Source organism: Trachurus trachurus (genome assembly GCF_905171665.1).
Source record: "Trachurus trachurus genome assembly, chromosome: 6".
In the NCBI taxonomy this organism is placed as follows: Eukaryota; Metazoa; Chordata; class Actinopteri; order Carangiformes; family Carangidae; genus Trachurus; species Trachurus trachurus.
Window position 1 is genome coordinate 11461564 of NC_139897.1, and position 25779 is coordinate 11487342.

A 25779-nucleotide genomic window follows, 5' to 3' on the forward strand; every position below is an offset into this window, starting at 1 on the left:
TTGTGTTTGACTTTTGCCACCTGTGCTCAGCATTATGCAACACAGGTGCATCACAATGAAAATGTGTTGGTAAGTTGTGTCTAAACAGGTGAAAAGTGCTCATGGTTTTGCCAAAAGAGTGACTGATTCAATCAGTGGGTTCAAGCAACTGAGAATTTGGTTCAGACAACAGGGTTTAGTGTTTTAGCAACTGAGAAAAACTGTATTCTCAGTATCAGAACTGCTGGACACAAGTCACTGATAAATGAAGTGTCACATCAGGCTTGTGTGAACTGAATAAGATTGAAGCTACTGAAATGGCTGTGCTGTTTCAGTATGACGCTCTCTGTTCATGTCTTATAAACTCAGATTTAAAGGCTTCAGCAGATTTCAATCTGTGCAGTGAAGGCAAAACATCACAGTCATTTAACAACGAGTGAAGCACATCTCACAGCTCAGGTTTTATTTACCTGGTCTCATCTTTGTGTGCAGGCCATGATTACAGTAAATATGTTTTCTCAATTACAGCCCTGGGATAAACAGACCGTAAGCTTGTGTGTAAAAAGGGGGAAAAAAGAATCATAGGCCTACTTTTAATTGTGAGTTAATAGAAGAATAGTAAGCAGACAAGAAATAGAGGAAAGAGAGGATGAGTGACATACAACGTAATCTTGCTGGACTAAACGTGGGACATCGCAGTTTTACCCTGAGGTCACTGCACCCCTGTCATTTTGAAGCATTTAACTGCAGTTTAGAGAGTATTGAGCTTTTTTTAAATTATTATTATTATTTTTAACAGTTGCAGTTTATCATCTTGTCTTAGCAGGTTTTACAACTAACATAGCTACTACAACTACATTGTGTTATTTTGTTTTATTTTTGGGAAATGTGTTATTTCTCACTCATTACTGAAAAAAATATAGAGAGTATCAGATCTTAAATTTGATATTTACTTGTGATCATTAGTGTTAGGGTGAGAAGTAGGAAATGCACTACAACAATGAGAGGCTGATGTAAGTATGAGTGTGTACGACTGCTGTTATCTAACAATTCATTATATAAATGACACAGACTGAGACTATTTGAAAAAAAGACATTTATTGCTACATTATCATTTTGACACATGCCTGTAGGCTACTTCAAACTGTACACATACTGTACAAGTTATGATAGGAGTATTTCAGATTATTATTGATTATTATTATCTGTTCAGCAATGTGAGGAGAAAACGAGACATCAATTATTCTGTAATACTGTGTTGCTCAGAGCATGAAATGTGGCTACGTCTAATGAAACTGCACAAAAAGTGTTCTGTGTAAAATCAGAATGGAAAAAAGCAAATAGACATTATTAAATTCACAATATCTGTATAAAAGATAAGTTACATACAAAAACAAAATGTTCTATGAAAAACTCAAACATGCAAAGAGCTTCGACTACATCTGGAGAGCAATATTTACACTGAGAAGAAGAAGAAGGATTCTGTCCACCAGTGCTTCAGTAAATGTAATCTTCTTGTTAGTAGTGCTATAACACAAATTTATAACAAATATACAAACAACAGATGACGCCCACACGTTACAGAACATTCTCGGAGATCTGTTCATTCACAGAATGGTCAAGCTCCTGCAACACACACACACGCACACACACACACACACTCTCACACACTCAACACACACGAACCACAGGACAAAATGAAATCCGTTGTCTGGATGCACGAAAATGGATAATGAGTCCTCTGAGCTCCGTGGAAATCACGAGTGTACATGGTAAATAGTGATACACTGTAAAAGTCAGACAGAAATATATCTGGCCCTGCCAAAATTAAAACTGCAGATGATACCTTTTCCACTACTGGGTTTCATCCATTCAGATATAATCAAACATAAGATAAGATAATCAATAAATATACAAAATATGTACAAAACATCTGCAGCTTACAATGCATTTGTCTGTTACAAGTAAAGTTTAGGCACAAAGTTAGAAGTCCGTTTGGGAAGTGAGGAGATGATTGTTCAACTGCATCACACTTTACAATCAGAGAGGCGGACCTCTCTGCTGTGGTCCGAATTCACTCCTGGGACGCTCTCCACTCAACATCTGGTGACAGAAAAAGATAAAGACAGACTGTAAGTACAAGCAGGCTACAATTAGTTTTTGTAGAATTATATCTAAATATGCTTTGTTTTGTTTTTTTCTTTGTTTGTTTTTTTTTCCAAAAATCACCTTAACTACTCAATATCTTTAAGAGTCACATCATGGTCTGGACATTTTAACACCTTGTGAACTGGTTTTCAACAACATTTTAAAAGGCAGCATATATATGTCCTATTGGCTGAAAATCATATATCATATGCACATAAAAAATATATAAGTTAATGTTTCATACTTGATGTTGTTGGGCGTGATGTATTGTCAGATGCTCAGAGGTGGCCCATGGGGTTTGCTGGGTCAGTCAGACTGGGATGAAAAGCGAGATGCATGGACTGTGGATCTGTCATGACTGAGGACGTCTTCTCCTCCTCTCTCCTCCGCAGACACGCCGCCTTCGGGTTCAGGTTCCTCTCTGTGGGATTCAATAATCAGCAAAGTTAGTATTGGACTAAATTAGGGAACTGAAGATGGGTCACACACATTAATCGCAAACATTAACTACATTTTTGATCTGTCAACAGTAGGTCTGAATTTCAGATCCTGTTCATAGGTTTAAAAGCTGCTCTTACTCATATTATAACATGGAGAATGATCACTTCTGAAATTAAGCTGTCAGGAGCATTTTAGCTTGTTTCAGCTCCTTGTTTTGGGCTTTACTCTCCAGTACTAACTCTTTGATTATCACCTAGAGCTGCAGCCTTCTCTGCCTCCCTGAATGTGTGTGCCTGCAGCAGCGATGTACTGACCTCTGACTTGTTGTTCCAGACTGAGGATCACCGCCACGGCCTGGTGCAGGACCAGCAGTTTGGTCTGTGGCTTCTCGCTCTTCAGGTGCAGCTGACACATGTGACCCAGCTCCTTAAATGCCTCGTTGATGTCCCGCACACGCAGACGCTCACGCGCGTTGTTGGCCATCCTCCTCTCACGCTCGCGTTCGGCCTTCTGCTCCGGGCTCAGGTCCTCGTCCTCATGGATGCTACAATGACAAGAAGGTAGAAGGGGAATGAAGAAGGTTCATGGATATAGAGATGATGTCAAATCCCTTGAATCTTAAGTCACCACCAAGCTTGAGAGTATCCGACAGAAGCTTCATTAGATTTACACACAGGAGGACCGTGTTGCGTTATACTGTGGATTTCTCTGCCCTCTGCTGGTCACAGAACAGGCACAATGATGCTGAGAGTCCCGAGGTCGTCTGATCTACTCTCATTTGTTTATATAGAACAGGCTCATGTAATTAGTCATACATTCATAAATTGATAATCACTCCATGAGAGCATTAATTTAAAAAATATCTACAGACATCAAGTCAGAGTCCATTCTAAGTCAGGAGCTGCACTTTATGCCATATTTCAACAATTGTTTAATCCAATCATTTGGTTTAAATAAAAAATAGAAACAATGTTCAAAAGGAAAAATGTTGCTGGAGGTTATTCACATATGCCAACACTGATTATAGATCTAAATAAAAAGAAAGCATGCACTGAAGTGGTTTGTCCTGAAGCGACCTCGGAGACACATGGGCATACAGTCTGATCTGTGAGGTGAACATGTTACAGTCTGCTTTTTAAACATCATCTGGTCTCAGCTTCACACATCTGAGGGTTTTCAGATTTTCTCAGTCCTATATCTTTGAAATCAAATGACTTTTATTTTTGGGCAGTTTATTTATCAACATCACTCTGGCCTCTGTGAATTTTGCAACAGGCCTGTTTCAGACTATATTTCAGACTAAATGGTTTAGTTGATCAGCAGAATGAGAATAATTGTTAACCGCAGCCCCCAGTCTAAAAGAATACAAGTACAGTGAAGCCGTACCGAGGCTGTACCTCTGTCTTTATCTTGACTGAGCTGTTAACAATGGTGTCTTGACCATGAAGTGTGTGTTCTAGCAGCTGTTCTCATCCCTCTTTTTTCATCATTTAATTTACTGCAATGTCACATGACACGAGAAGAAATATGAAGCAGAGCTAAACAGACTGCGTGGACACAGCTGTCCTTCACAGAGGGGGGTCTGACAGTATTTTAAATTAGTAAAACTGAATATTAAGAGGGCATTCATCTGTTATGTTATCACAAGAAGATATATAGTGTAAGATTGTATAGAAAAAAATACTTATAGCTAAGTGTTGATTTTTTTTCTGCATTAATGTGGCAGAGAATACAGCTGATGAATCATGCACAGCACGTCTCTGCAGAAAGGCCTGACTCTGCATAATCAGCACAATAAGTCTGGGGCAGTTTTTCTTCCACAGTCACCAGGTTTAACATAACAAAAAAAAATCTGACCAGGTGGCTTCGGGGTTTTTTTTCCAGTCAGGGTAAAGCAGAGTGTGTGTGTGTGTGTGTGTGTGTGTACACTGTATGTGTGTGTTTACCTGTCCTGTGTGCTGTTTTCTCCTTGCGTTTTGAGTTCACTCTCATCATCTGATCTCTGGCTGTCAGGACTGTGACTGTGGTTGGTGTGCATCATCTCTTCCCTCTCCCTGTTTTCCATCTTCAGCTCCAGATTGCCCTGACCTCCCAGGCCTCCTGTGGGACATCACAGATAATATTTTACATGTAATGTGTGAAATGTCTTAAGTTCTAATAGTTGCAGACAAATAAAAAGTGAAAATACAGCAGCGGACAGATGAGAGGAATAATTTACCTATTCCTCCGCTTTGCATGGGCTGAAGTGTGGCCCTCTGTCTGGGCGGGTATGGGTGGCCGTTTTGCGTGCGGCTCTGGAAGGCTGAGTGGTTGCTGTTCATATTGACAGCTTCAACCTTTATGACACACAAAGAACAGGTTGAGATGAAGACAGTGGGTTGGTGGGTTCATACGTCCCACTGATCTGAGCACTGAGCACCTGAAAACTCTTGAGAGGTTGAGTGTGGACGACGCTGTGTGGACGATACTCTGTAAATCCCTCTAAGACGGTGACCTCAGCTCAGTCACATACAGTATATAACTCTTAGAGCCAACCAATGACAAGTAAGTCACAAAACCAACATCTGCCCTCTCTTTTCTGATGTAACCCTGAGTAGATCTCTTGCTCTACACAATTAATTTAATCTCGGACAATCTTAATCCTCCCCTTAAAACTACTATATACCCCCTAAACATATCGCTAATTCTCCTTAGGAATGATTCACTCCTGACCGACACGTCATTTGAAAAAAACAAAATAAAATAAAAGTGAGAGAATTTAATACCCCCCTCCCCCAAAGGATTAGACTAAAAACCCCTTTCCCCTGCATATACTTCCACTCCAGCTGGGATAAAATCCCCTCCGTCGCCTGAAAGGCAAACATGCTGGAATGGGAGTGCACCACGCAGGCATCCCCCATCACCCCACAGTGGAATTAGAGTCCGCACATACTGTACGCTCTCCGTACAAGAGTGACGCGCCACAGCACTCCTCCATTGTGCTTAGTTTCCTATTTCAAGGACAACAACCTTTACATGAGGAAAACATGCAGACGTAGTGGGTGGAAAATTCCTGAAACTGAATACCAGTCACACTCGTACTATACACACACACACACACACACACACACACACAACATGGAATTTCCATACACACTGCCCTGTCCTTCCTTAAATACTTCAAAGAAATGGTTATTAACCATGGCTGGAGTGTGGCAGGTGAGCGGCAGAGTGTTGGTGGCGCCCGGGTGGCCGTGGTGGGTCTGGGTCAGCAGGGTGTGGATGTCGGGGTGCAGACCGGATGTGGGGCCCACGGCGTGGTTCCTCAGGACATGGATCACATCGTCAAGTCTGTCCAGACGGTCCTCCACCTGAGACTGGAAAACACAAACAAAAGTTGAGACTGCACTTTTAGTGCCATTTGGCAATCAGGGCAACATTTTAAACATTAATAAAGATGGAGCATCTTGTATCTCTTTCAAAATCATATAAAGCAGCAGTTTTTCTGCTCAGTTTTGACAGGGATTGCCATTTAAGTCAAATGTAATTTTTTTATTGAATGATGGAAACCTTAAAGCAATAGCTGGACATTTTGAGAAATACATTTAGTCACTCTCTTGCCAAGAGTGGGGTGATAAAATCAAGGCTACCAGGCTGCCAGGCAACCAGCCTGACACATAAGATCCTGTAAAACCTCAACATTACATATAACTAGTTTGGTGGTCAGCTCTGGAGGTGCTGATAGGTGGGTTTTGTTTCTTTTAGACAGGGTCAGACTACATGCTTCTCATGGCTTACACTAAGCTAGGCTAATCATGAATAGACTGGTAATTAGTTCTGTAGTATATTGATAAATATATTTGCTTGGCAAAGAGGAGAGTGGCATGGATCTTCTAAGCCAAGTCTTAAAATGTGGAAATAGTCCTGCTTTTCTTTCATTTTCATTTTCCTCATCTGAAGTTTCCTCTAGTTGTCTTTGACTGGTAAATACTACATTTATATCATTAATAATAATAATCATTAATTTATTATTAATGATATAAATAATAAAGATATTATTATTATTATTATTATTATTATATTCTTAATATTGGTATTTTCATTCAGGCTAATGCATAATTTATGTTTGAATCCAGTAATTGTCTCTAAATTAACTGATAAGCAAGGGGGGGGGATATTAAACCAGGGTGTTTACCATTGATATAAGTGAAGACTCATAATGTGGTGAGACTGGTGCCTGAACTGAACTCCGGGGCCACATGTTAGTAGTACCTGGGAGGAAGAAAACAACCAAAATAGAGCATGAAGAGCTGGAGATATACAAAATAAAAATAAATGATTTTTCACTCTGAGCGGCACCCATGGCTGCATCTGTTACTCCAGTTTACCTGCAGGTTCAGCTGTGTGAGGCAGCGGAGACGGAGACCTCACCGGTGTGGACGAGCTGGAGGGGAAGCTGCTGCTGGTGTGATCAGGGGAATAAATCTGGCGGCAGACAGGGAGAGAAAGAGTTAGAAGGAGGGGGGAGGGGTGGGACCAGGACATGGATCATTTTAAAAGCACAACTTGTCATTTCTGCGTAAGGTTTTTACAGCTGCTGCCACAGCCTTTGGAGCACGCTCGTAACCTGAACTAAACTCATCAATTCTGGTCATTTTACTAGTCGGCAGCCAATAAAAAGTCCAGCAGCACAAAAGTAGCCTGTGGTTAATATGCACTACAGTCTGTTTCTGGCAGGGAAGAACAACTATTTCCCTTTTGCATTACACCACGGGGACTCTCAGGACTTGGTCTTATGCTCTGCTCTGGCTGTTCGAACATAACAGGGCATAGATGAGTCGGTCTAATAGGATTGAGGTGGTTCATACTTACAGAGGCCAGAGCTTTGCCCAAGGTGTCACCGGTCTGCGACCCTCCTGATACATTTCCCTGGCTCCCTGAGACTGCAGAAAAACAGACATCATAAAGGATCAGAATAAAGAACAGTCAAACCTGAGCAAAAATAAGAAGTGAAGATTATCTCTACATTTCCTCACCTGTTGAATTCTCTGAGGTGTTGATTGATGGAGTGCGTGGTGCTGGATTGTTGCGGTGAAAAGTGGACATGGGTGGGAGACCCCTGTTCATATCGACAGCCATCACTGAATGTGGAGAGTAGTCCTGAAGAGCGAGCAAGCAAGCAGACAGTTAAATACACCGGGGGTCAAGATGCCGCCACCGTGCTGTCAACATGTAAGGTCTTAGAGGTAAATCTCACCAGGTTACTGTGATGTGGTTGCAGGCTGCTGTAGCTCCCCAGCTGCGTTTGGTGGGTTGTGGCTGCTCCCAGTGCACCTTCATAGCCCTGCTGGTTCAGCCCATTTACAGCATTCCAGATGTCGGGCGAATTGCTCGTCCCCTCTAAAATGCATAAAGATATGTTATGGCCTGTACTGGAACAGCATCTCAAACAGCCAGTCCTTCCATGAAGCGCCACGCCAGCCTCCGTGGACATAATGAAGTCCTATCATCGCCAAGTTGGGTGACTGAAGCTGGTTCAGTTCAGTATAATGTTTTTTTTTTTCCCTAATAAAATCTAATCTCAATGAAATCCGAAATGTTTTAATAATCAGAATAAATGTAAATTATGTTACAATATCTGTTTAACTCTTTTTTCTTTTGTTAGGCTAAAGGTTCTGGCTACTTTAAATTTAATCCTAATTGTCCTTTTTCTTGCTATTGTCTCAAAGTTTTTTGTTGTTGGATTTTTCCCCCCTAGACTGTAATACTTTATCTGTAGCCTGAGCTATACTGTAACTACTGGACAAATTGCCATGATATTTGATAGATATTCATGTTCCCTTGGGAATAATTATAATGACTTCCTCTGATCTCCTTCCATTTTGTTCCAGTTGCATCAAGTCAACACTTGAAATTGTCCAATACTCTTCTTTATTACTAAAATACTGTAGCAGTAAACATACTCACATTTCCATCAGCCTCAGCTCTGCTTTGTATTTAGCGCTAATTATCCATTTTTAGCATGCTAATTTTCTATGCAGCATTAGCTGTGTCTCCTAAACATTGGCAGGTTGAAATTCATTGTTAGCATGTTAGTGTGCTGATTTTAGAGTTTACCACAAAGTACCTGACAGCCATTGGCATGACCACACACTCTCTTGTTTATTATATTTTCATAGTGGTATAAAGGTCTCAGTTGTTTTTTTCTGCGGTTTCGTTTGAAGGAAATTTATTGCTTATGTCCTGAGATCAGACGTTCCTGATCAGGATTTTAGGGCTTTATGGATGAATAAGAAAATAAACAAAAACACACAAAAAAAAAGGGATAACAAAGAAGACCCACGTCTGGAACATTTTACTCTTGTCTATTTAGAAATCAGAGCATGAACAACAGATCATTGTGAGCTCACATGATAATGTTGCCTGATTAAACCTGAACCTGATGGCTATTTGATGATCCCTGAGAACTCATACAGTATTCGTGAAGGGATGTGCTGTGTTTAAATGGACATTGGACAGAGCAGAATAATGTAATTACAGAGACTGGCATTGTGCTACTATTGTTGATGGGTGATCATGTTCATTTTGGACGGACTGAGCTCACCGAAGAAGGTGCTTGCAAACACATTGCTGGGGCCCTTGTTGGATGGATGTGAGGATGAGTTCTGGTTGATGTCGTCATTAGAGGGAGACTGCCCGTAAACCTAAAAAGAAGAACGTATTTAAGGCTTTGATGGAAAACAACTTTGAACCAAAATCATGTGTAATCAAACACCAATTTTCTACTGCGTTTATATTACTGAAAACCATCTTACTGACACAAAGGCGAGTGCTATGAGCGCGGGCTGAAGCAACAGTATTATGAAAACAAAGCAGAGAGCTGATGCACACTTAGAGCTATTGCGATAATCCATAAGCTGCAGATCCATGCACCTCCTCATCCGGATTTAGGAACCATTCACCATGAGAAATCCCTGCCCTAATCATGATCAGGTTCGACTGGCTTCACAAGACTGGGATACAATTCCCTCCCAAATAAAATTGAATTACAGGCCTTCTTTTGCTTTGCTCTCGGACCATCTCACCTTAATTATCTCTCCTGTGGAGAACAAAACATTGTAAATAGCAAACAGATCAAAGAATTAAACTAAAAATACCTTTAGCTCGTGTGTTCTCTTTTTTCTTTTACTTGGGAGCACAGAGCTACAAAGTGCACATATGCACGCAAAACACACCAACACATGCCCACTCGCTCAAACACACCAAGAGGTCTGGGCTGCACCTGCACCTCCCTCGATTGCTTTGATGTGCCCCAGGAAATGAAAATAAACCTCCCTGCGCAGCATCAATGGGGTGTCAGTTACCCGGACGACAAGTTCTGTAAAGCAGGCTATTAAAGACTCTCTTGAGTACGCTCATGCAAGCACACTCACAGGCTTGCACACACACACACAAAGACACACGCACACACACACACACACACACTCAAGTGCACACACACACACACACACACACACACACACACACACACACTTAAGCACACACACACACACACTTAAGCACACACACACACACACATACGTGCAGCCATGACCCTGGCTGGCATGAGTCCCATGGTGATTGTGGGCTAGGCCAAACAGAGGAGCCCCTGCCGACACTGGGCCCGTCTGAGCCGCCATGGGCAGCATATGGCGGAGGATAAAGCCAATTGTCCTCCTTACCATCAGCATAGCAGGCGACCCGTTAATAATGGTCACACCCCCGCCCCAGCACGCCCTCTCTGGCCCCCACTGGAGAGGGGCCGTCACCATGGCATCCTCTTTTAGCATAGCATTGATTTAGGAACCATCAATCATGGCATCACAAATGATAAGAGACTTTTTTTTTTTTTTTCAACAAATGAAAACCACAACTAAGAGAAGATTGGAATAATATAACCACCCTGCATATGCTGGAAAGAATCATTTTGAACATGTGTCCTTGAACGTCCCAAGTTATTTCAGTCTAAAAGCACCTATCAACTGTACAAAAGGAGGAAATGACCACACTATTTCCTCCATTGTAAATGTACACAGCATTATGATGCTGGATGAGTGAAACATCAACTCCCTATTTAGGGCCTATGCTGTGCTCCACCATGGCAAACTCCAGCCACATGCAACCAATTTTCTGCCTCTGTGATCCACGATGTCTGGATATGGTTAGTCTCACAGAGATCAAAGCTGCCTTTGATAATGGCTGCAGTGGTGGAGGGACTGCTCCAACATAGCGGGGTTAAATCAAATAGAAAAAGCAGCAATCTGCTTCATGTCAAGATGTTTTCTGCTGCTAGGCTTGACTACATGGTGCTCAGCTAACAGGAAGCAGGAGTCTCACCGGTGCATTTTAACACGAGTTTGTCAACATGAAACCACAAGTGAGGGAGTGTAATAACTGGGCTGCATTAATGTGGGTGTTGTGCAATGGTAATGGTTATGGGTGGTGTGTGCTTTGTAAATATTAAGAATGACAAATGTAATTTTTATGTAAACTCCCAAGACGGATGTGGGTTGAAATGCAGTTAATGGGAAACCAAATATACAAATTAGAAAAATCAAAAGACCAACTCACTAAGATATTTATGCTTATATAAGATTGAGCTATACTCATAACACTTTAACAGACTGTTGCAGTTCTTGCATTAACCCCACGCTAAGTTGCAGCCACTGAAGTCTAAACAAGAGTAAGCTTCACACCGTATACACAGCTTAGTGTGACACTGACAATGACACATTCAGTAAAAACTACAGACATGACACATTTAAAACACAAGGCTCTTTTTTTTCATGTGTCTCTGACCCACACACACAGAAACACACACACATGCAAACAAGCCAGAAGAAACAACAACCTTATATCCCTGCAAATGTTCTGTGCAGAGAAGGAAACGTCCCCACCAACTCTGTTGTGCCCCACTAAAGGTATATCCAGATGATAGGATGTTAAATTACAGTGTCTCTAACTTTTGTAAAGGTTGCACATGTAAAACCATTTCTTTCGTTGTATCACATCTGTTGGAGAAACACATTGTGGAGCCTCTGTAAACAGATAAAGCTGGAAACTAATGATGAATGGAGGAAGTCACCATAAACAGACACAACATCTGAGAAGACCATCTCAAAATCCAACAGCATCCTCACCATTCAACACACTGACAAGTAACCTCTCTGGAAAATAAATGATAAATACACAGAAGAAAATGTACTCACTGGTTTCATGTTGTAGCAATACATCAATGAGTTGTTGCTGCCAGAGGCAGGATGAGCACAGTACATGACTCTGTCTGGTTCAGCGCAAGACTCCAGCCTCAAAATACAGTCCACACACAGCTCGTCCGTCCGTGTCTCTACTCATGTGTATATAGTCCACATGCACTCCTTCCCCTAACCTACCCCTGCTGGTCATGCAGCTACCCGCAGACAACTTATGCAAATTAGGGCTGGACCATTCTACGCAGCAGAGAGGGGTGGCCAAGGATTGATGCTATTATTGTAGTGCACGCCTGCTCCTGAGTATAATGAGCACCCTTTTTTTTTTGTTTTTTTTTTATTTTATCAGTGAATATTCACTTTTAAAACATGAGTGTTAAGTTTGTGGTGACATCTGAGGAGTCTGTGTGTGCAGGATAGCAACATGAAAATAACAGAAACTTGAAATAATCAGGGAATTCCCCACCCAGGCCTGAGAAAACAAGGATGATCACAACAATCCAAAAAGGAAAAAGTCATCATTATTATCAATGTGGCTTATATACATTGTGTTATTCAGGTGTCCTCCTGTCTCTGTGATATCCTCTGTAAGTGTAACATCACATGCAAGCGAGTTCAGAGGTGCCTCCTCAGGACCAGGGAGCAGCGATGACGCGATGAAGATTAACTCCTGTTAGTCAGGTAGAGGTTTCCAGTCAACAGAAGACACCACACCCCTGTCTGACCCACATTTACAAATAGAACCAAGTCTTGGTTTGTGTGCACGTGTAGCGTAGCAAGCAAGTCCAACGGCTGGGTTAAATGTTATTTTTACAGTAGTCTGTCTGGGTGATCCTCTAATCAACAACAACAGTCAGACTTCCTGTTTCAGGTATAAAAAAACATCCACTGTCTGCTGCCCTGGTGCTGAAACTCAAAGTTACACAACCGCACATGTGAATGAGCAACTTATGGTTCTGATTTCTGGATGCTATCTTCAGAAACCATCTTCAAGGAGAGTTGGCTGTTCTCTTTGAAGGACTTCATCGGCCAGAATAAACAGTACAAGCAGTTTTCTTGCAGTATCTTTGCACAAAACTCTGTACATCACATAAGAATAAGAGGAAAAAACACACTGTAGCTGACATGACACACAGACTTGCAGCGCGGCACATCGTCCTGGCAAGGCGCTTTGTCCTAGAAAGACCTCACAAGAATCCAATCAAATAATTCCCACTGAGACAGCAGCAAAGTGTTTATCTTAAACACATTGTCTTACTAACCCTCCAGTGTTTATACTGAAGCCACAGGGGACTGGGTGTACTGCTGCCAAACTAACGGCTCTCTGGAATCTCTCCATAGCATCTATCTCTATTTAACCCTTTCAGAAATGTTTGTTTATGACTTTTAATGCACAGTAAGTGCAGCTTAAATAGACCTTTATGAATATACGCATACTGTTTTTAAACAATGCCTTTTATGTTAAAAGACGTGATCATGTTGAGCAAACCATTCATCTCTAAATTAGAAAACGGGTATTTGACAAGCATGACCGTAAGTAGGAGATCAACTAAAGCAGAGAAACTAATTACTGTCAACTGGTTTCAGTCTCTGTGAAGGTGAGTTTCCTTGAAGTCAAAGTCTAATCCTGACTATCCACGCTACCATTAACTGGGTTAGGAGGTCAGTCTCATCATCTTCATCAGAACGTCTGTGGACCATTCCCCTCTTTACTATATATTTTCATTAAAGTAAGATTTCCGTTATCATGAAGATATTAGCCATAAGGAGGCGTTAAAATTCAGAATGTATATGTAGTAGCCTATATATATTAATAAATAATCAAGGAAGAGCAGTGGCTACTGAATGACCTTTTCTGCTGACAGAGATCAGTTCTCCTATCTGAGATACTAAGCGTGCATAACACACACAGACACACACACGCACACACACATATCTTGGGTAAATGATCCAAGAGCAAATATATACAGTCCCCTAACCCTGAACTTTGCATCAATCTTAGTTAATTGCAGTCTTGTCAGGAGTGCGATTATTCAAACAGGTAATGCAAATGTTAATGAGTTCAAATTTGCATATCTTTATTTTCCCATGGTTGAAATGTCATTGGTTATGGCGCTCTACAATGAAGAATGTCACTCCTGATGGCCCCCTGATAGGCTGTTGGCCATTAAGAGGCCAAAAAAGAGCGACTGAAGGGGCTGGAGGAGAAATAAATAAGGAACTACGCTCAAAATAAAATGAAGACTTTTATATGCAAATAAATTAAAACACAATCACGCCATCATTGCAGTCCTCGGTTATTAAATTCAATTTTTGCAGGATATATAATTTTGTGAGTTACACAAAATCAGATCACACTCCAGGAAGGAAAAAAAAAATCTTTATTGATATCGCTGACCAGTTAGAAGAAAAAACAAAACCTTTGCAGTCCGAAGTCATGGTTGTCCTTTTAGTGTGCAATATGCTGTTGTGCATACTATGCCTTCAACACACATTTCAAGTGTTGTTGGCATATTCCTCATCGTCATGCGCCTGATTTGACATGGCTTAAATAACTATCTTCCTGCCAGTGATTGGCATTCACACAAGAAGGGGTGAGTGGGACTGGGGAGCAGATGGTGACATTCCACATGACCAAACTGATCAATCAGCATGCTGGGACGCAGGTGCAGCACAGGCGGGCAGCACCACACCATCTATTTCACCATCTACGGGGCACAAATACATGGGCACCAATCGTGGCACCCTGAGGGTCTGCATGCTCCTCTGTCCCGCTGTGCCAAGGTTGATGACATCAGAATTTCCCATCCGCTCTTCCACAGGACGCCAAGAAAAAGGAGGAAAAAAAAAAAACTCTGTATAAAATCTGCAATAACATCCTGGCCCGGGACAGGTTGTGTAAATGACGTCAAATTCAGGGACTCCCATATTTCACCCTGGTACTTAGCTGACACACCAAAGGTAAATTCAGACATTCATTGGCATATATGATAACAGCATTTTGGGACTAAAATGGCTAAAATGACTTCCTTAGTGCAGGGAGACTGTGGATTCTTGGCTTATGTCACATTGTTACATGACCCCATCCTAATATTCAGGTTTAGCTTTTACAGAAATATTTTTTATTTTCTTTTTTTTGCTGTGATTATTTTGTTTTTGGTTATTTGTTGCTAAAATGTCTGACAATGACAAGAAAAATGTCAGTTGTAAATCCCCATAGCTCAGTGTGATGCATTCAACTTACTATTTTTGTCTCCCCCCAAAAAGAAAATAACAAAACAAAATAAATATTCAAATATGCCAAAACAAATTAATCCAATGAAATGCAACCAATGAATCGGGGCATTTTTGTAAGAAAAACCAAAAAAGAAAAATATGGATAAATACAGTATTAACAGATCATCAAACTATTTCATGTCATTGCACTGATTGACTAAGCAAAAAGCTTTCATTACCTGCCTAGTTCCATCAGAAACACATTTGTTGGATTGAATGCAGGTTACCATCAACATACGGTAATAAGATAACACTAATGTGGTTTATACTGCACATGAACCATATGATGCCACTGTAATATAATAATATAATGTGTTTGTAAATGTTAAATCTGGAATATTCTTTTGAGGATATGCCAGTGAGTGCATCTCACAAAGCAAACAGGCCTATACTCTACGTGTGCAGGAGTAAGAGGGTTGACCATGGTCTTTGATACCTGCTGGCGTGACTCTGTCCTGAGGATCTACTACTTCAGGATAAAACCTGGACGCAGTGAGCTGATCTTATAGTCTGGCCTGAGTGCTGAGGGGAGAGGGGGGTGTAAGAGGATTGAATCGGCTGTGGCTGCACGGTGCACGTGAGAGCCAGACTCACCGACCTCTGCACCACGGTGACCTCGCTGTCCCACATTCAGCAGCACCTATGAGGAGAAGACGGGTGGTTTTTAGGTCACTGTCGGTCTAGTCTTTGACCTGGTCAATATTCATGCAACACATCATGACACCAAAATGCTACAACAAACAAAATACAGTAAGTGGTGTTTAGAGCAGTAAACATGTTAAAATGTGCCATAAACTAATGCATATTTCAAACAGCAAAATGTTCTTTATTAACTTTAATTGGTGTCTCATTGAATAAAATTAGAATCTGAAAAAATATAAACAGTGTTTGGCTGTGACGTATCATCCAACCTGGAAGGTTTCAGCTTTACCTTTACGCATTTACATAATTTATTTTAACATATGTCTTATGATTTCAAATATTTAAATAGTAGAAAGTAGGAAAATATCCCCTTAAATTACTTGTTTTTAAAAATGTAAATGTATGTCACAGCATAATGTGACATTTGCCCTCCAAAAAAGGCATGTTGTGTTAAAATGAAGCAACAGGCCGACATGTGTCTCAGAGCTACACAGACTGCGCTGAGATATTGTGGGGTGCGAGTGCGGTGACCACAAAAATGGCAGCCACTATAGGAGGAGTGTTGTGTAAATCTTAACATTTGGAGGAATGAGCAAGGGCAAAGACTGCTGAGATGAGACCTTCCAGCCCAAATCAGAAGTGACAGAAGATTGACAGTAAAATAAATCAGTCCAGAATAGCCAGCAACCCAAGGTCAAAAATAGAGTGAGAAAACAATGACTAACAAGGAAACAACATTTTCTTGAGATTTAGATGAAGTGTCACCGTTCCACACCTCCGGTGTTGTTAACAAGTCAGCAAATGACAGGGTTTGATGGATGTGTGTGATACGTTGTGGAAAGAAGGAGAAACTGTCAGGAATATGTGAATGTTGAAGCAGTTTCATCAAATCACAGCAGCAACAAAAATAAAACACGTACACTGTCTGATCAGAATGAAATCGATTATTTGATAAATGTTTTAAAAAACAACTAAATTAATGACATAATCCTGCAACTTTAGTTGGTCCAGTTTTCTTGTTGAAAAATATGTAACAGGAGCTCAACAGTCCTGCGTAAATGCAACACCAGTGTCATTTCTATTGGACTTTAGTTTGATTTATAAAAAGTTTAATTTGAATTTCATACACCAGAGGGTGCAAAGCTCAACTACAAGACACTCCATGTTCTGTAGCAAAGGAAAGGGGAGGTGTTCATATATCAAATATATCATACATAAGATATGTCATATTAATAATCTTTTCTATATCTATTCTATTACCTCACCTCACATGGCTCCCTCATATCTGCACATCATCTCTGTCTTTTTTTATGACTTCCCCCATGATTTAACCTTTTGTTAATCAGCCAGCACTGTCCACTCCAGGATATTTTCAGTGTAGGTCTTCATGGAGGAAAAAAGTTTTTTCAAATGTTTATGGAAGATTAAAGGGAAACCAAATCAAGTATGTTTCTTGTCACACACTTCTTCCCCAGGTGCCTGACCATTATACAAACATACAATTTGACCATTTTCTGTCTCAGCGACAAGATTCATTAACCTGTGCACATGCAACATTTCCCTGATTTAAAGCCTTAACAGCAGAATATGTTAAATTCATGTTATCACCTCAGACTTTGGTGTGAACTGCGTTCCACCCTGTGGGTGAATCTGGTGAGTTTTGGCTAAAAACATGTTGGACACAAAAGTCTAATCAGTTCATCCTTGAGTGAATGTCTGTGCCTCAAGGCAGTGGTGAGATATCACATTCAAGAGCCCAAAAATGTGTTTTGTGAAGTCACATTGACCTTGACCTTTGACCTTTTCCCACCTAAATCTAATCAGCTTATTACAGAGTCTAAATTTGAAGAAGTTCCCTTGAAGGGTTTGTGTTCAGAAGGCTAAAATTGTATTTCTGAGGTTGCTATGACCTTGATCTTTGACCACCACTCTCAGATAATTTCAACCTTGAGTCCAAGTGAATGTTTGTGTCAACAATCTGAAGAAATCCCCTCAAGATGTTACTCATAAATATTGTGTTCATGAGAATTGCACAGATGTACAATCGTAAAATAGCCCCAACTGTCACTGGTTCAGGTTCAGGTTCAGGTTCAGGTTCAGGTTCAGGTTCAGGTTCAGGAGCTCCCTGTGTTACAGGATGGAACTATTCTGGACAGCAAATATGTGCAAATGCAAATTACAATATGTTCTTATGAATACAATTTGGGTTTTCTACTATACTGACAAGCCATTTTTCTCCAAATAGGAAAGTCAATAGGAGTGCCTTTCATTGGACCAGTGAAAAGACTCAGGCCTCTACACTTTAATGGACTGATTTGCACCAGAGACTATAACAAATATAATGGGGATGTTATAAACTCTAGACATTAAATACAGATTGCAGGAATACAGGTGATGTTTATTTAATAAAGCCAAGATCATAGTAAGCAGTTTCGATCTATTTCAGATATCATGGATTTTTTTCTTTTGTTTTGTTTTTTTCTTCTCTGTTTTACATTTTAAAAAATTTGTCATTTCATCTATATCATTACCTCCTGTAACGTGTAATTACTTTCAATATTTTGAAAATATAACAACTAACCATTCACACATAAATTAAATTGTATTGGTGTGCTGGTTTATGAAAAGTTTCTGACATCATGACGTGTAAAACAACAGTCCTAAAACATGGAGTATTGAAAAACACAAATGTTGAGTGTGGCTTCTTCTTCATTGTGTATGAAGATGAAGATTGTGCCACTGTGCATGAGGCCTCTGCATTAGGTCTCTACACCTGGATGTCTGACCTGGGCCTCTGACTCCATCACCAGAGTCTGTGCTCTGACAAAACAGAGACGCGCTGTGCTGAGAGACATTTAATACAAGTAGGTATACAAACAAACTGCAGAACATGACGCAGTGTAGCAACATTTCTATTATATGATCCTGTTATTCTTATCTCACAGTCAGACATGCACATACATGCTTTTCCCCACGTCTGTCTCAGTCTATTGCTGTCTTGCATTATGTTTCATGACTGTGGTGTGAGTGGATCAGTCAAGTGACATTGCCTGTTTCCATCAACAGATGGCAGCACAAAATAAGTCATGATGAAAGAATTTATTTAGGTCTTGTTTTTCTTGACCTGGTGACTTCATTATTCTGTATTTTCACGTTTACACTCTCATAACATGGATGTATAGATCACTGTTGATTATTTGCTGGCCGAACACAGTGATTTTGATCAAATTAAAGGCACATTATGTGAATTAACTGTCGTTTAAGGCAGGTTTAACATTGCGACATAAGTGACGCCTATATTTGTACAGACTGTCTCATTTCAGTTCATCCTCAGGTTATTTTTTACGCCAACACTGTCTCACATTTCAGGCGAAGGGAAAAAATAGTGAGCAGTGTGATGAGCACAGAGAAACCTGGAGACAATCTGTCTGGTGGTGGTTTGGTGTTTGTGCATTTCCTCCACGAGACTCCGATCAAATGATCGTCGATGGGAGCGCATCGGCAAATATCGAGATCAATACACGCGCTGGTAAATGACGGGTTTACATGTTGGAGTGATATCACCCCGGCTGTTTACCCGTCATTGTCACTATCTGCTCAACCAGCTTCCTGCACAGCGCCCCCTGCGGCCCACAGCGGAACTACAGCACACACACCGTGTCGAGTTAGACACAAGCCAGAGACTAAACTCCCGGTCAGGATTTTAAAATTAAAAGTCTGTATAAACATGCACAATTTACTGATTCTGGTTGGTTAACAAAACCGGTTGATTATGATTATTTTTTATTAAAAAAAACAAAACAAAAAAAACATGCACATCTTGTCTTTGCCTGTTTTATCTGACCAGTGAGACTGCAACTGGAAATATCATCACAAATTGTAATAAATATACTAAGTTTTGTCTGGACCCAAAGTGTACTGTGCTTCTCTGTGTCTAGGTTCATGATTTTTCAAGTGTGCATTAAAGGTCAAGTCAATTTTATCTATAGTAACAATTCACAACACAGTTAGCCTATTTCAAGGCACTTAACAAATAGATAAGAAAACTTAAAACAGTAGTCAAGTGCTCATATGAAACCTTAACTCACTGTAATCTTCCCTCTTCTTTATGCTATAATGATCTTCCTGATGTGGGTCCAGTGTAGTTGATGGAACATGAAATGTGTGTTAATTTTATGTTTTTATTTTTACAATCAATCTCTGTAGGCCTATGAAAACACAAAACAGGCTATTCTGTGCTAAAAAAGATTATCTCATGAAGATGCCCACTTGCTCATATCAACTTCTACATCAATTGGAAATATGTTAGGTAGGGATATTAGAATGGCCTTCATCTCTGTCTGTCCATCCATCCATCCATCCATCCATCCATCCATCCATCCATCCATCCATCCATCCATCCAGGGCCGTTGCATAGGGGAGAAGGGTGATGACAATTCTAGGGGCCCATATTACAGCAGGGCCCCGAACAACCCCCAGTATCCTAGTCTTTTTTGACTAAATTATTCTGCGTATAACCCTGACTAAAACTCAAACAAATGTTGCATCAGCATCAAAACAAAGCCACAAAACATGTAATATTAATGAAATACGGTTTATTTTCCAAGCAATAACCCCCTACTTTCTTATAAAAATGATTTAGTCCATGCTAGAGCAATAGTAGCTCCCTGCAAACTAATAATAATAATTGGCTATATTGCATCAGGCACTGTCAAGAACAAAGATTAGGAGAAAAATGCATGATAATAAATGATCAAATAATACATAGTCTAAGAAAAAAGCTGAGAGGAAAAGTCAGGGGGCAGGGGCCCACTTCAATGTTCTTTCAGGGGGCCCAGAATTCCTAGCAACGGCCCTGCATCCATCCATCCATCCATCCATCCATCCATCCAGTTGACCGGGTGAGACTCGGTGCTTTTATTTTGAAGGTGAAATCGCGCCGAACTTCCGGCCTCTCCCCTGCAGTCTGCGGGTAACTTGACGCGGACGGCTCGTCTGTAGCTGCTGCTGGCTGCTGCAGGCGTGCTATTTGCGGCAGCGGAGAGAGAGAGACCTCCTCGAAATGCCTTTTGTATGCCCGGGTGTTTTTTTTTCCTCTCTGGTTTTGTTTTGCCTTCGTGCCGGGGTCCCATCACAGCGTTTGTAGCCATGCTCCGCGGCGGATTCAGCGGGCTGTCCTAGCTGCCTGAGCCGCTCCAGCAGCGGTGGGTCCGGTGCAGTGCACAGCCGGGGATGAGGCCTACTTGTTAAAGCTCCCCCACCACCCCTCCATCGCGATGGCTGATGATCAACAACAACCTGGTCAGAAGCCTGCCTCGGGATTAGGCTCTCTTCCAGCGCTGGTCCCGGGACTGCAGGGGCCGGAGGCCAACGCGTTACAGTTCAAGATAAAGAATTCAATTTGGTAAGAGGATGGACACGGTGCTGGAGCAGCCCCACTGCCCTTTTCGCTAGCCGTAGCCCCGTAATTAGCGTATCTAGCTTGTGTGTGAGTGGCAGCCAGGGAGGCAGAGAGCTGCACAAAGCGGCTCCGACCCAAATATATATTTATATATATAAAAAAAAATAACACAAGTGCTGCCGTGCTAAAACCCGTGTTGGATAATTTAACCCGAAACATGGTGTGAGCGAGCAAAGGGTGCTGCTGCTGCTGCTGCTGCTGCTGCTGCTGCTGCGCTGTCTGCAGCCTGAGAGCTGCAGCAGCAGCAGCAGCAGCAGCGACAACACGTTAGCGTCGGTGTTGTAGGTGCAGCTGTAGTAGCTGTGATCATTAGTATGGAGCCACGGGAGGCCATGTTATAGATGACACCAGATCCACCGGTGGTGCTGATGCTCAGGATGACAGGTGTCAGAGCAGACACACACACACACACACACACACACACACACAAACACACACACACACACACACACACACACACACACAGCTCCTCCTCCGTCTCACCGCTGTCCACGGAACCAGCTGCTGATCATATTTATAGTATTAACAGGATCAATAATGGTCACAACGCAAGATCATGAGCTGATGATGAGTGATTCGGTTTTTTCTGTATTACACACAGTGGCCTTGACTAATCTGCATACAGTTTCATTTTGATCGCTCATCAGTTCATTGAAAATCGATCTGATCACTGTGCGGTTTATCATCTCAATCAAATGTAGTTGTCACAGTGTGCAGTGGCTTTGGAGAGAATTCAGACAGCCCCAGTCTGCAGAAAATATCCCACTCTGTGAGTAGGGTGTTGTGTGTTTTTTAAGTTTTTTTTTTTTTTTTTTTTTTACAGATTTGTGTTGAGAAAAATTTAACCATGACTCATCTACATAAATAATCAGACTGTACTCTGAGATTCAGCTGCATCATTTGATGAACCCGCTTTGATTATGTTTGAGATCTTTCCATGGTTGTGTCTGAAATCACCATTAACTGAAATCAAGATGGGTAATTATGGTTATTAGGTATAGCACTATATATATTTGATCTATTTAAATATGAATTTCATGGTTGTGGAAAATCCCCAGTTTCCCACAGTTATTTCGACATGTCGCAGGTATAAAAATAAAGTGAGAGATGATGACGGCTGAATTCCATTGAACCGCCTCAGTTCAGGGTCCTGGTGTTGTTGACCGTGCTGGACCACTGACCTATTACTGGGACATTTTAAAAGAACAAAGTTGTTATTAATGTTCTTAGCTTCACATGTTTTTTCCTGCTTAGGTCAGTGAATAAGTGTCCGTGGCATGTCCTCTATTTCCTGCTTCAGTCCCAAACATGTGACAATTACACCAGTGTAACACTATGATGATATGATGATGATGATACTATGTGTCTGAAATTTCTTAGAGGGCTCCATGGCATCTGCTGCGTAAAAATGTTTAGCTTGAATAAAATAGAAAGTGGTTTCAGACAGGATCCAGACCTGCGACAGATTTACTGAGGACAGAGGTTGAGTGTAACGTACGGTCTCACCTCTCTTGCTTGTCAGACCAAAAACCAGGTCGTTAGGTGTAAGGAACTCTATGTAGCCCGTAGTGATTGTGTAATGACACAGCATAGACCCACCTGAGTATGAAACCACATCTTAAGCTGTGAGTATTCCTCAGAGAGCAGATGGCTCCATCGTTGTGTAATGGAGGAAGTAAAAAGCCAGTCAGACTTTTCTAGAGTTTGGGTCCACCCAGTTCTGGTCAGGCTTACTGTAGGCTGTGGGAACTGCGATCAGTTGGTTAACACCATCTCTACATCAAAAACACTACGTTGTATACGAAGCATACAGCCGACACAGTGCAGGAGAGGCTCTGGGATAAGTCTCTGCATGTCCTTGAATGGCCCAGCCAAAACCGTCCCAATGAACATCTGTGGAGAGACCTTGAGAGGAAGTGCCAGGAAAAAGACTTGAAGGTGTAATGACTGTTCAAGGGACTTCAGCAAAGTGCTGAAGAATTATTATGATGTTGTATTGATTTTGTTTGAATACTTTCCAAAGCCATTTTATGCCATGATATTCATAAATGAAAGCTCCCGCTGTGTTTTTGACCCGGCTCTGCCTGTTGTTTCTATGCTGAATATCCTGCGATTGGACACGGAAGTGATGTTTTAGAATGTGATGACGTAGCCACTAGCCATTCCCATAGATGAGGTTTTCAACATATAGAGTTGTGTCATTTAATTTTGGATATAAAAAAACAAAAAACAACTTATCATCCCTAGTGTTTTCAGACTGACTGTTTATGTAAAGGCTTGTCTCATATCAAAGAAGAACACGGCAACAGGGTTAAGAAATATCAAGGAATCCTTTATGTGTCAGTGTCGTTTGAAATGTCATTTGCATTCAACAGTCTGCTTTTGTCTCTGTTTCTCATTTCAGTAAATCTGTACAATCAAAAGTGGACAGCATATTGGTGAGTATCTGTAACAACCTGTCCTACTTTAAAACCGTCTTTAATTGTTACCCAGCACTCTGCCACCGCCTTGTCAGAGAGACACAGTCAACTATTTATCAGTGGATCATAAAATAAGAATATATAAATGTGTGTTTCATGCTCACAACCTGATTAAGTCACTTACTTGTCCCTACGATACACAACTGACAAACTGAAATGATGCAAAATAAGATAATTACATTAAAATCTGCACTATAGTGTGCAATATATTAAATACATGTTCAATCAGTTTTTCAAAATATAAAAAGGTACATTACATGCATGTGTTTATAATTATTTAGTATCAGTCTAACTGATTTCTATTATGTGCATGTTGTTGTGGATTCATCTGAGCTGAAGTGTTGCACACCTTGTATTCAGCAACAATCAAAGCTGTGATAAAGCTTTTGTCTATTTTTATGTCAGCAGTAAAAAAAAAAGAAAAAAAAAAAAACTGACACGAGTAGGTATTTTAATTTCAACAAGTCTGTCTGTTGTTTGGCAGATTTCAGCAGCCAGGTTGAATCCACTGGACCTTAGATAAATATCCAGCTTTTAGCACATCTGTGTCTCACATCTGGAGAACACTGTACATGTACATAATGTAAAGATGAGGGGACAAAATATCAAAAACCTCTAATAGGGGTGGGTAACATGGTTTTATTTCATTATTATATTGGTTTGTGCACATACTGGCGTTTAAATCATATACAGCTCATACAATCAGATTTGAATGTGTTTGCTTTATTTACCACCTGCTAAATCATGACATATCATTATATAGATGCAAAAAAAAATCCTATTTGCATAGATATTATATAAGTGATACCTTTTTATATCAACAAGTAAAATCTCTGACAGTTGATGTTATATGTCACCACATTACCCAATGATAAATTAAAATAACTAGATTATTTTATGCCCTCTTTCTAAAGGGTTCAAATTTTAAAACATTTTAACATGCATGGAGGAAATTTTCCATAAAGGCGTCGGTGTGTAGATCGACTGAGCAGAGGAACAACACATTTTAGATTTTATGATAACAGTATTAATATTAATGTGTGGGGGGATGTTTGCATTGTGGTGTTTGATGTTATAGATTTTTGACATCAAGTTTTTCAGTTCTGAGACATTCAAACATGTTGGAAATCATCAGATTATACAAATGAAATCGAACATCTCAGGTTGTCATGGTTACCAGTATACAGTACATGCAGATGGCAAGTGTGTAGGAAAACAACAACAACAAAAAAAACCTGTAAAGGAACGTAAAAAGGTCCAAAAGAAGGAAATAAAGCGTGTGAGCAGAGAAGGGCTCGGCTAATTCGCTCAGTGCTTGTAGGGATGAAGTGTAGTAAATAGCATTTTCATTCACTGCTCATTGGCTGGCAGCCCCTCTCCTCATTCATTCAAGTGTCCGTTTCCCTAGCAACAAAGAGACAAATAAAAAGAAACAGGTAAGGCGAAGCCATTCTTACACACCGAGTGACAAGCAGATGGGCTGGAATCAATAGCAAGGACTGTGACTGTCAAACCTGAGCAGAGTGTAGTTAAACCTCTCCGACGGCCCTGAAATAAGGCGCAGATCCTTTCAATCACTGCCATCTTCTGACTCCATTCTCTATTTAACAGTCGGTCGTCATGAAACATGCATTTATACGTTCAGTCCCAGTCTGATCTACCTACAGTTGCTCTGAATCGTCCTTTGAGAGGGTTTTTCCCTTTGTGATATTTTCATTTTCGCAGCAAGATGTTGAGAAGTTTACAGACATCGAAAAACTCTACCTCTACCTTAAGTTGCCTTCTGGTCCCAGCAGTGGCAATGATAAAAGGTAAGTCACAGTGACACTCACACACACACACACAGATACACACATTTAAGTTTTCCACTTGGCGCTTTGCCCTTTTATTTATTTATTTATTTATTTATTTTTTTGTCTCTCACACACACGTGGCTGCTGCGTTGTGGCTCTCATTGCATTATTGGTGCTCTTGTCTCATTGCTTGTCAAACTTTCAAGTCTCTACCCACTGGCTGCTACACAGACACAGTTTAGGCTCATAGCTCCTAGACATAGGTTTCTCTTTTGTTGTTGTCTTGTGACATTTTTGGGGGTGGGTGGGGATGTTGGTGTTTTAAAAAAAAT

The 25779-nt window shown here is 40.8% G+C and overlaps 2 protein-coding genes across 2 annotated transcripts; one reads left to right on the forward strand and one right to left on the reverse strand.

The window, feature by feature from the left end:
- Nucleotides 1-2405: 2405 nt before the first annotated feature.
- Nucleotides 2406-11861, reverse strand: LOC310987453 (transcription factor 12-like; the record flags this gene model as incomplete). The annotated part of the gene is made up of 12 exons (XM_083973721.1): nt 2406-2548; nt 2883-3112; nt 4515-4668; nt 4787-4904; nt 5748-5924; nt 6743-6819; nt 6936-7032; nt 7420-7490; nt 7584-7707; nt 7805-7947; nt 9152-9251; nt 11796-11861. The coding sequence occupies 12 exons, from the start codon at nt 11859-11861 to the stop codon at nt 2406-2408; spliced, it is 1500 nt and encodes a 499-aa protein (XP_083829847.1).
- Nucleotides 11862-20514: 8653 nt separating this feature from the next.
- Nucleotides 20515-25485, forward strand: LOC310986870 (DNA-binding protein RFX7-like). The gene is made up of 3 exons (XM_083972973.1): nt 20515-21117; nt 23579-23612; nt 25380-25485. Exons 1-3 carry the CDS (start codon nt 20990-20992, stop codon nt 25467-25469), a joined length of 252 nt encoding a protein of 83 aa, XP_083829099.1. The 5' UTR covers nt 20515-20989; the 3' UTR covers nt 25470-25485.
- Nucleotides 25486-25779: the final 294 nt, after the last annotated feature.